The following is a 12,312-nucleotide window of genomic DNA, read 5'->3' as shown; positions in this document are numbered from 1 at the left end:
TCCAACCAACCTTCTATATCTCTTAGAATCCTCAAATAGTTCTCCATCTTTTGTAAGGTGCATGTTCGACGTCATTGGAGCACTATAAGATTTTGCTCCCAATTTTCCCGTCTCAGTTAACACGTCAAGAACATATTTTCTGTGATATAGAAAAATACCTTTCTTACTCGTGACTTCAACACCCAAGAAATACTTTAGCATCCCCAACTCCTTCGTATGAAACTGAGTATGAAGAAAAGACTTGAGAGATAAGATTCCCACAATATCACTTCCAGTAATCACAATATCATCCACATACACAATTAACAGAATGATACCAACTTCTGATTGTTTGTAGAACACAGAATGATCTAACTTACTTTTCATCATGCCAAACTTTTCAACAGCCTGACTAAATTTACCAAACCAAGCACGGGGACTCTCTTTCAAACCATACAAAGACTTTCGAAGACGACAAACTCGGCCATACTCCCCCTGAGCAACAAAACCAGGAGGTTGCTCTATATACACCTCCTGAAACTCACCATGAAGAAACACATTCTTTATATCAAGTTGATGCGAATGCCAGTTATGAGTTGCTGCCATTGAAATAAACAATCGAACAGATGTCAATTTTGCAACCGGGGAAAATAAGTGTCGGAATAATCCGCTCCATAAGTTTGAGCATAGCCCTTAGCGACAAGACGGGCTTTCAATCGAGCAACTGACCCATTCGGATTAATCTTAACAACAAATACCCATTTGCATCCAATAGCTTGTTTCTCTGAAGGTAAATTGACTAAGTCCCAAGTACCATTGTAATCTAAAGCATTCATCTCCTTTATCATTGCATTATGCCAACGAGGATGAGATATGGCTTCACGAACCGTTTTAGGAAGAGAGATAGAATCAAGGGAAGCAATAAAAGAACAAGATAAAGATGACAAGTGATTATAAGAAACAAAAGAAGAAATAGGGTAAGTACACTGAGGTTAACTTTGCGTAAGGCAATAGGAAGATCATCATTTGGGACTGAATCTGATGACGAAGGAGCAGGTGTAGGACATAAATCAGGAGGTGGACGCCTGAAGTAGACTTGCGTAATAGGAGGCCTGTTTGGAGCTGTGTTTGTGGCTAAGACAGAATCAGAAGAAGTGATAGAGTATACCAAAAAATCATCATCCTCTCCTGACGAGTAAAAATAGGTGAGGATGGAAAATAAGGTGCGTCTTCCATGAAGGTAACATCAATTGAGACGAGATATTTGCTAAGACTGGGACAATAACACCTATACCCTTTCTAAAGATGAGAATAATCAAGGAATACACACTTCAATATCTTGGATCTAATTTAGTGACTTGTAGACGAACATCTCGAACGAAACAAGTATTACCAAATATCCTAGGATTAACTGGAAACAATGACTTATTGGGAAAAAAGGACCTTATAAGGAATCTCACCATTAAGAACAGAGGATGGCATGCGATTAATGAGAAAGCATGCTGTAGAAATGGCATCGGCCCAAAAAAGTTTAGGAACATTCATTTGAAATAAGAGAGCTCGTGCAGTTTCAAGAAGATTTCTATTTTTACGTTCTGTGACGCCATTTTGAGATGTAGTATCAACACAAGAAGTTTCATGAAGCATACCATTCTGAACCATATATGAGTGAAATAAATGTGATGTATATTCTTTGGCATAATCACTTCGCAAAGTACGAATGAAAACATTAAATTGAGTTTTGATCTGAGCACAAAATGCACAAAATATAGAAAACAGCTCAGAATGATTTTTCATTAAGAATAACCAAGTTACACGAGAATAATCATTCACAAAAGTAACAAAATATCTGAATCCAGGTTTAGAAAAAATAGGTGAAGGACCCCAAACATCATAATGAACTAATTCAAAAGGAACTCTAGGACGTTTATTAATTCTAGGACTCGAACTAAGACGATGGTGTTTGGAAAATTGACACGACTCACAATCTAACGAAGATACCTTACTATTTTGAGGACAAAGCTTCTTGAGCAAAGGAATAGATGGGTGACCCAATCGACAATGAGCTTCGAAAGCGGAAGTGACACTCGAGCAAGCAATAGAAGTTGATGGCAGTGGGTCAAGAACACAGAGGCCTCCAGACTTGTGTCCTTTACCAATAATCTTCTTCGTCATAAGATCCTGAAATAAATAATAATCGGGAAAAAAATGAGATGCAACAGTTAAGATTACGAGTGAGTTGACCGACAGAAAGTAAATTAAAGGATAAATTAGGTAAATGTAAGACAGAGGACAAAGAAAGCAAAGGGGTAGGATTGATAGTGTCAGATCCACGAACACAAGATGACGACCCATCAACTAAAGTAGCGGTATGAGTGGAAGCATGTGATTGAAAGGTGGTCTTGGGATAGGACATTTAGAAGAAAGGAACAAATCCTTTCTTCTCAAATGGTTGTGGAGATTCCCTTTGGAGCGTAATTCTCTGTGGCATAAAGTGGTGTTGAGTCGATATGGCCGGGCAGAAAATTTGTGGGACACAAAGTCAATAGGGAGATTTACTGTGAGGGGCCCGTGGAAGGACATCTCCTCTCTTTACGGTGAGTATTTGGGGATGGTTCACTTTAAAGTGGGGCGTGGAGATTTGGTGAGGTTTTGGGAGGACGTCTGGATTGAAGGGCAAGCATTGAAGGACAGGTTTCCGGATTTGGCCATCATTTCTCAAGCTAGGAACACTCCAATTTTTAAGATGGGTGTTTCTAGGGATGGGGGAGCAGGGGTGGATTGGGACTTTCGTTTCAGATGGTCTCTTTTCGATAGGGAAGTTCTATCTTTGATTGAGCTACTAAGGATTCTGGAGTTTGTTAAATTACCATCAATTTTGGACGATAGGATGGTATGGGAGCCTGATCCCAGCGAGTTGTTTTCTTGCAAGTCTGCTTTTCAGAAGATCATTTTTGTTAATGGTTGGTTTGATGTGTTTTGGGCTAGGATGTTGTGGAAAAGTCAAGTTCCTTCTAAAGTTAAGGTGTTTAGCTGGTTATTGTGCATGGAGAAACTAAGTGTTAATGATGCTCTTCAACGTCGCCGTCCTTATCAGTGCCTCTCTCCTAGTTGGTGTGTTTGTTGTAAAAGGGCGGCTGAATCTGTATCTCATTTATTTTTGTTTTGTGAGTTGGCCCAGTCAATATGGTCAAAGGTGTGGGATGAGTTTGGGGTGAGTTGGTGCCATCCTTCTTCTTGTTCTCAGTTGTTAAGTTGTGGATTAATGGGGGATAAGCGTTTAAATAAGTTGTGGAAGGCTACAATATTGGCTTCTTTTTGGGCAATTTGGTTAGAACGGAATAGCAGAATTTTTGACGAAAAATCTAGTCTTTGTGACTTCATTTGGGAGAGAATTAAGTTTTGGGTTGCCACTTGGGTGTATTGTACAAAGGGTTTTGAGGGATTATCCTTTTTGGATCTCTCTAGAGAGTGGAAGAGTTTTTTGGTTGTGTAGTCTGGTTAGTAGTAGGTGTTGCTTTGCCCTTGTATTTAGATTTTTAATTGTACCAAGGTTTTCCTCCGCCATAAGTGAGGGTATTTTATTTATTTGAGTGGGGGCCTGACCTAGTGTTTGGTCCCTTTCTCCTTTTTTTTTCAAAAAAAAAAAAAGAGATAGAGAATTACCTGTCATATGATCTGTGGCACCAGAATCAATGACCCATTTGGAGGATGAGGAAAGAAGACACGCATTGGATTTACCTGAGTCAGCAATAGCAGTGACAGAAGAAGATGAAGGCTTTCGGTAGAAATAAGGACTGATTTTTCAGAGGTATCATTAGTAGAGACGACGTTGGCCAAGTGTTTTTGCTGATTTTTGTCCTGAAGCTTTCGACACTCAAACTTCGTATGGCCTGACTTTTTACAGTAGTTGCACATAATGATTCTATAGTCCGACGTTCGAGTTTCAAATCCTTGCGAGCCACCTCCCTTGTTTCCAGTATGATTATTTGATCTCCCAGGAGCATAATTATTATTCCAACCGACTAAAGCACCACTAACTGGAACAGGTGGAGGACTTTCTGTGCGTAAAATGCGACTAAAGACATCTTGGAGAGAGGAGATCTCAGAACCAGAGAAGATTTGAGACTTAGCAGACTCAAAATCAGAAGAAAGGCCAGCCAGAAAACTCATAATAGCCATCTTCTCCCGTTGGCTTTGTTGAACCTTCACATCAGGACTAAAAAGTAGCAACATATTAAGTTCCTCATACGTCTTCTTGAACGTCATAAAATAGTTTATGAGGAACTGATCTTGTTTTTCTACACGGTAAAAGGCTTTGCAAACTTCATACATGCAGGTGAGATTCCCTTTTCCAGAGTACAAAAAATCTAAATAATCCATTAGTTCTTTAACAAATTCATAGTGATTGATCAAGCCAATTACCTCACTATCAATAGAATTCCGAATCGGAAGGAACAAACGATCATCCTCTCCGAGTCATGTAAGATCATCTTTCTCCTTCGAATTGTCTTTAGGAGGATCTTTCGTCAAATGATCATCTTTGTCTATGCTCCGCAGATAAAGGCGAACAGTCTTACTCCAGTCCAAATAATTCGAACCATTTAGCTTATGGTTCGTGATCATAGACTCATCGCCACCACATCCGTCACAATCGACGATTTGTTCTCAGCCATAGAGCAAACGAAGAGATAAGGCAGCAACCACTAGAACCAAGATAGAATCACAACAAAGGACCAAGAACAAACCTTGACAAACTCAAATTCAGAAGCTAGATGAACGAAAGCAAAGAACAGACAAACCAGAGACGCAGAGGAGAACAATCGGCGAGAAAACGGCGGTCGGAAATTGTGCCACTCGCGCTCACGCGCCGGCGCGTGGAGAGTGTCGTGGCGGAGGACGAAGGTGGGTGGGGCTCACGCACATGGCTTTTGGTCACCAAACTCCGGCGAACGGCCGATCGGAGGGTGGACTTCTTCACAGGACAGGCGGTGAGAATAAATTATTTCTCAAAATATGCTTTCCGAAATGGAACCCTAAAAGACACAAAACCCTAATTTGTGTTTATAAACCCAAAGAAAATCTGAATGTGGAAAACCCTAAATTCAAACCCTAATGCTCTGATACCATGATACCATGTTATCTGAGGTGAAAAGAATTCTATTCTTTTACTTTTCATTGAAAAATGATACATATTTATACTAACTAGTATAGCTAATTTAGGAAGCTATGTCAATTAGGATCTCTACAATTAATCTAATTGATAACTAATTGACAACTATATACATGCTGTAATAGTATCTATGTTATGCAGTTGGTGAGTAATATTATTAACACATTCTTTAAATGCTGCATCTTGTTGTCAAGTTCGAAGCCAGCGTGCTGACATCCTGTTGAACTTGTGAGATTCTTATTAGTATTTTCTATTGTATAGATGGCCAAAAGCTAAGAGCACTCGAATTGAATTCATGGCAATTGCTTAGATTATTGCAAGCACAACTACCTGGCTTATCATGTGAAGGTTTCCCATATCAGGGATCAATCGATGAAACCTCCAGAATAAGTAAGTGCAATGGTAGCACAGAGAAGATATTTTGTTGCTTATATACAACTGCCGCATTTCTCCATAATTCATGGATGTCTAAGGATGTATCCAGGTAGGTTTGTTACATTATTTGTAGAAAGTTATTTATTGTCTTTAATTAGAATATATTTAGTTTTCTTTTCTTTATTATTCTCTCTTTGCTTTCCTGTACTTAGTGGAATTCCTAGGATTTCTATCCTTTTATCTTTTGTCTTTTAGTATGCCAACCACCTATTGTGTATATATATTAGGTTGAAATTCATCTTTTTCTTAAGAAAATAAGAAAATTCAGTATTCTTCACTTCATTTTCTTCATGGTATCAGAGTTGATCTCTAAATTTTAATTCTTTTTCAAACTCTTCTCTTCCTGGCTGTGTTCTAATCATGACCAAATACGGCATGACTTCACAATCTATTTCCTCAGAAGTCACTTCTAGATTTGAGCCTAATCCTTCAACTCCTATTGTCCTTGATACTTCTTCTCAACCTGTCACTAATCATAAACTTCATGGCCATAATTTTCTGCAATGGTCACAATCTGTTTTCATGTACATCTGCGGCAGAGGTAAAGATGGGCATCTCGCAGGAGAAATCTTAGCACCAGCAACTATAGATCCTAAACATTGGGCCTGGAAAACTGATGATCACTTGGTTATGTCATGGCTAATAAATTCCATAACCACGGAGGTTGGAGAAAATTTTCTACTTGAGAAACATATTTCAGCAATGAAAATTCCTCAGAGTTATTTGAGATTGAGACCAGATTGTATGATTTACGACAAGGAGACTTGAGTGTTACTCAATATTTCAACACTCACACGTTGTTGGCTGCAGTTGGATATGTATGAGATTTATTCTTGGAAATGTTCTGATGGTTCTACCCTATATAAAACGATTATTGAATAGAAAAGGACCACTGGGTTTCTTCTTGGCCTCAATAAAGACCTAGACGAAGTCAGGGGGAGAATCATGGAGATTAAACCTCTTCCAACTATTCGAGAGGCCTTTGCTGAAGTTCGTAGAGAGGAGAGTAGAAAGAAACTAATGATGACAACCACTCACCCTACTCCGAATGTCGAAGGGTCTGCCTTGTTCACTCACAGGTCATCCCAAAATAATAAGCTCAGGAAAGGACGACCACGGTGCGATCATTGTAAGAAACCTGGTCATTTGAAGGAGATATGTTGGAAAACATATTAATAACATGTAGATTGGAAGCCATCCAATGGACGATATGACAAGGAAAATAGTGCAAATGCTGCTGCCATAGCAGGTCACACTTCAGAATTTAGTCCGTTCACAAAGGAGCAAATTGAAGCACTGCACAAAATGCTTGGTCATGGTTCCAATTCTAGAGAAGCAGCACAAACCTCTGCCGAGCAACCTACCAGTCTTCTAGCACATCAAGGTATTCTCTCCTATGTTCATATTGTCCAAAACATTGCACAAAATCCTTAGATAGTTGACTCAGGAGCCTCAGATCTTATGCGTGGAGACATCAACATCTTCAAGAATTATAATCCATGTACCAGTCACGCTGCAGTCCAAATAGCTGATGGTTCATTCTCACCAGTAGCAGGAACCGGTTCAGTCCAATTCACCAAGGAGTTTTACCTATATCCTGTTCTTTATGTTCCTAAATTAGAATGCAATCTAATTTCAATCAGCGAACTTACTTGTGACTTGAAATGTGTGACTAAAATTTATTCCAATTTTTGTGATTTTCAGGCAGTGGATTCGGGGAAGGTGATTGGCAGTGCTGAGATGCATTGTGGCCTTTATTTGCTCAAACAAGCTATTCTCCTTGGTAGACAAGATCACCCATCAAGTTGTGTTTCTGAGTCTAGTTCAAATTCAGTTAATTCAATCAATCTTGTTTCCAATTCTGTTACAATTGAGAGTCAAGTCATGCTATGGCATTTTTGCTTAGGTCATTCAAATTTTGCGTATATTGAAAAGTTGTTTCCGCATTTGTTTGTCAACAAAAAACCAATTTTTATTAGTGTGAAATCTGTCAGCTTGCAAAACATACTAGAAATGTATATTCTAGTTTGCAATACAAGCCTTCACATCATTTTTCTATGATTCACAGTGATATTTGGGACCCTCACGAGTAAAAAATATAAATGGGGCTCGTTGGTTTGTGACATTCATAGATGATCATACAAGAACAAGACATTCCTTATGAAAGAAAAATCTGAAACAACCACTATTTTTCAATCATTTCATTCCATGATCTCGACTCAATTTCAAAGCAACATTCAAGTTCTTAAAACAGATAATGCCAAGGATTATTTTAATTTCATTATTGATTCTTATCTTTCCAAGCATGGTATCATTCACACAAGTTCTTGTGTTGATACTCCTCAACAAAATGGCATTGCTGAGCGAAAGAATAGACATTTACTCGAGGTGGCTCGTGCCATTATGTTCTCCAATCAAGTGCCTAAACATTTTTGGGGGGAAACCATACTCACAGCCACATATCTCATCAATAGAATGCCTAGTCGAGTCCTAAAATTCCAAACACCTCGTCATGTTCTCATAAAAACCTATCCACATATTCGCTCTTTTTCCTCCGACTTACCATTAAAGGTTTTTGGTTGTTCTTCCTTTGTTCACATACACCAACAACACCGCACCAAACTTGATCCCAAGTCTCTCAAATGCATCTTCCTTGGTTACTCCTCTAATAAAAAATGATACAAGTGTTACTCTCCAATCACTAGGAAAGTATACAACACCATGGATGTGACCTTTTTCGAGAACCATTCTTACTTTCCCAAATCTGAAATTCAGGGGGAGTACTTGAGGGAATATCATATTTGGGATCTTCTCCAAGACACTTAGGCCATTTTTTCTCCAGTCACTCCACCTTCAACAACCCCAAACACTTCCACTCAACCAACTCCTCTTGAGAAATCAAACTCCATCACTGAAACTATCCCTACAAATGAAACAACCCCAATTGTCCCTACTCTATCTCAACTTGCCACTAATAATCATGAACTTCTTGTCTATACTAGAAGGAGAAGACCATCCGAGCATGTAAAGGACAATGCGCAGCCCCGTGACTGTCAAGAACTGGAACCAAGTCTTCCTGCATCTGATGAACACAATGGTATGGATTCCTTATCTCATGATTCTCTTGTGCCATTAGTTGATGACTCAAATCAACCAATTGCACTTAGGAAAGGTGTTTGAAAGTGCACTGAGCATCCTATTGAAAGATATGTTGCTTATGAGAAGTTGTTACCATCTTACAGGGCTTTTGTATCCAATAATGATAGTGTGCAGATTCCTAACTCTATCCAAGAGGCTCTAAAGGTTCCAACATGGAAACAAGCGATTGAGGAAGAAATTCGAGCTCTAGAAAGTAATGGCACATGGGCCCTTACAACATTACCTCATGGAAAAAATCCTGTAGGCTGCAAGTGGATATTCACGGTCAAATACAAAGCAGATGGCAGTGTCAAAAGATTCAAAGCCAGACTTGTAGCAAAGGGTTTCACGCAGTCCTATGGGATAGACTACCAGGAAACTTTTGCACCTGTTGCCAAACTCAATACTGTTCGAGTTCGCCTTTCTCTTGCAGTGAATCAAGATTGGCCCCTATACCAACTTGATATTAAAAATGCATTCTTGAATGGGAACCTTGAAGAAGAAGTCTACATGACTATACCACCGGGCTTGGAAAATAGTTCAAACAACAGGTTGGTTTGTAAGTTTAAAAAATCCTTATATGTCTTAAAACAATCCCCTCGTGCTTGGTTTGATAAGTGTGCCAAAATTGTGATTACAAATGGATACCATCAGTGTCAAGCTGATCATACACTGTTTGTTAAATCCAATTCTAGTGGCAAGATTGCTATTCTCATAGTATATGTAGACGATATCATCTTGACTGGTGATGATTCTGAGGAAATTATTAAACTCGAAAAGATGCTTGCAACAGAGATTGAAATCAAGGATCTCGGGACTCAGATATTTTCTTGGAATGGAGGTGGCTCGTTCTAAGACTGGAATTGTCACATCCCGAAGAAAGTACATCTTAGACTTGTTAAGCGAGACTGATTTTCTTGGGTGTAAGCTTGCTGACACACCCATGCAGCCCAACAAAAAGCTAAACAAAAATGAAGAAAGTAATCCAGTTGACAAGGGAAGATATCATAGACTTGTGGGCAAACTAATCTACCTATCACACACAAGATTGAATATTGCCTACTCAGTCAGTATAGTGAGCCAGCACATGAATAATCCGAGCGATGATCATTTGGAAGCAGTAAACATAATTTTAAGATATTTGAAGATGATTCCTGGACATGGTTTGCCCTTCAAAAGATCTGAATCTCATGAGGTTGAGATATACACGGATGTTAGCTGGGTAGGAGAGTTAACTCAGAGAAGGTCAATGTGATTTTAGAGAATAATAATTAATCTTATTATTCATTGAATAGCTGTGTGGCTTAAATAGAAGAATATACAAAGATTAGAAAAATATTTCCTAAAAAATAGGAACTGACTAACAACTTTCCTAGGAATAATACAACTTTTGACCTAACAAACATCCCTATTTTTACGTTAATTCACACTCCCCCTCAAGTTGGAGTATAGATATCAAACATACCCAACTTGTGTACAAGAAATTCAAATGTTGGTCTAAATAAACCTTTGGTTAAAATATCTGCAGTTTGATCTTCAGATCTCACAAATGGAATACAAATGACTCCCATTTCCAAATTTTCTTTGATGAAATGTCTGTCAACTTCCACATGCTTGGTTTTGTCGTGTTGCACTGGATTATGTGCAATGCTTATGGCAGCCTTGTTATCACAAAATAACTTCATAGGTAGAATAACTTGTAGCTTCAGCTCCTTAAGAACTCGTTTAACCCACAAAATTTCACAAACCCCGTTTGCCATAGCTCTATACTCGGCCTTCGCACTACTCCTAGCAACCACAGTTTGTTTTTTACTTCTCCAAGTCATCAAATTTCCCCATACATAAGTACAATACCCAGAAGTAGATTTTCTGTCTGTAATAGAGCCTACCCTATCAGCATCAGTAAACACTTCAATACTTCTGCTGTCTCCCTTTTTTAAAAAAAAGACCTTTACCAGGACTACTCTTCAGATATCTCAAAATACGATAAGCAGCTTCAAGATGTTCTTTATATGGACGATGCATAAACTGACTTACCATACTTACTGCGAATGCAATATCAGGACGAGTACGAGACAGATAGATAAGTCTTCCAACTAACCGCTAGTATTGTTGTACATCTACCTGTTTTCCTTGCTGAATATCACCAAGCTTCTTATTTGGATTAATAGGAGTATTCATAGGACAACACTCACTCATTCCTGTATCTTTAAGTAGATCAAGAATGTATTTCCGTTGGGATATAATGATCCCTTGTTTAGACCGTGCAACCTTACTAGCCAAAAAATACTTCATCTCACCAAGATCCTTGACTTCAAATTCTTTAGAGAGCTTATTCTTCATTGCCTCTAATTCACCTACATCATCACCTGTAAGGAGTATATCATCAACTTAAACAATTAATACCGCAACCTTTCCATTGTCAGAGTGTCGAGTGAATAACGTATGATCACATTGTGCCTGTGTATAGCCCTGATTCTTCACCACTTGAGTGAATCTTTCAAACCAAGCTCGTGGTGACTGTTTTAGGCCATAAAGTGCTTTTTCCAACCTACAAACCTTATCTCCAAATTCATGTTCAAAACTGGGTGGTGGAAGCATATGCACCTCTTCTTCCAATCTTCCATTTAGAAAAGCATTCTTCACATTAAACTGTCTCAGGGGCCAATCTAAATTAGCTACAATAGACAATAAAATTCTAACAGTATTAAGCTTGGCTACTGGAGCAAATATCTCAGTATAGTCAATACCATAGGTTTGAGTAAACCCCTTGGCCACCAGTTGAGCTTTGCGCCTCTCTAAAGTGCCATCGCACTTAAACTTTGGTGTAAACACCCACTTACAGCCGACTACAGGAGAACCTTTAGGAAGATCTTCAAGTCTCCATGTCTGATTTTTCTCCAAAACACTCATCTCCTCAAGGACAGCCTTCTTTCACTCTGGAACATTTAGAGCTTCCTTTATATTATTTGGGATCTGAATAGTTGAAACATTTGCGGTAAAAGTGGCAAATGAAGATGAGAGTTTTGAGTTAGACACAACAAGGGACATAGGATATTTGACACAAGCACGTTTGCCCTTTCTAACAACTATTGGAAGATCAGTATTAGGACCAGAATTTGAAGGAAAATTGCTAGAAGAAATACCTGTTTCAGCTTCCAGCCGCAGTTCAGACTCTTGGTGTGGCAGGGGTGTTGCAATTTCAGTTCCCCGATGAGGAAATCTTCGCGTATAAACACGCTCGAACCTGTTTCTTTCCTGCTCATTACATTCTGTCTGTTGATGAGATTTATTCAACACATTTTCGGCCTGAACCTCCTGATTTTGAACATTATTTTCGCTGGAATTTTCTAGTTCATTTGTTCCAGAATTTTCTCCTATTTCATCATGATTTTGCCTCTTATTTTGTTCATTTGTTCCTTTGTGAAAGCTGGCTGTCCCAATTAATGCTTGGCTCTGAAGGAGAATCAGCCACAGATTGTAAAGCTCTTTCTGTGCAGTTTGTCTTTGCTCCAGGCGGCTTCCCATGTATTTTCCAACAAGTGTCACATGTATGCCAATACTTTTTGCAGAAATCACACCATGGT

At 38.8% G+C, this 12,312-nt stretch overlaps 1 protein-coding gene across 4 annotated transcripts in view; it reads left to right on the top strand.

Moving 5' to 3' along the window:
• LOC133806185 (GPI ethanolamine phosphate transferase 2) overlaps window positions 1-12,312 on the top strand; it is a 33,738-nt gene that overhangs the window by 12,094 nt on the left and 9,332 nt on the right. For all 4 annotated transcript variants that reach the window (XM_062244310.1, XM_062244316.1, XM_062244320.1 and 1 more), the window contains one exon: window positions 5,414-5,636. In XM_062244310.1, coding sequence (XP_062100294.1) covers window positions 5,414-5,636 — 223 coding nt within the window. The remainder of the gene's footprint in view (window positions 1-5,413; window positions 5,637-12,312) is intronic.

Source organism: Humulus lupulus, chromosome 1 (genome assembly GCF_963169125.1).
Source record: "Humulus lupulus chromosome 1, drHumLupu1.1, whole genome shotgun sequence".
Taxonomy (NCBI): Eukaryota; Viridiplantae; Streptophyta; class Magnoliopsida; order Rosales; family Cannabaceae; genus Humulus; species Humulus lupulus.
Note: the sequence above shows the minus strand (reverse complement) of the source record. Positions and strands in the feature narration are given on the sequence as shown.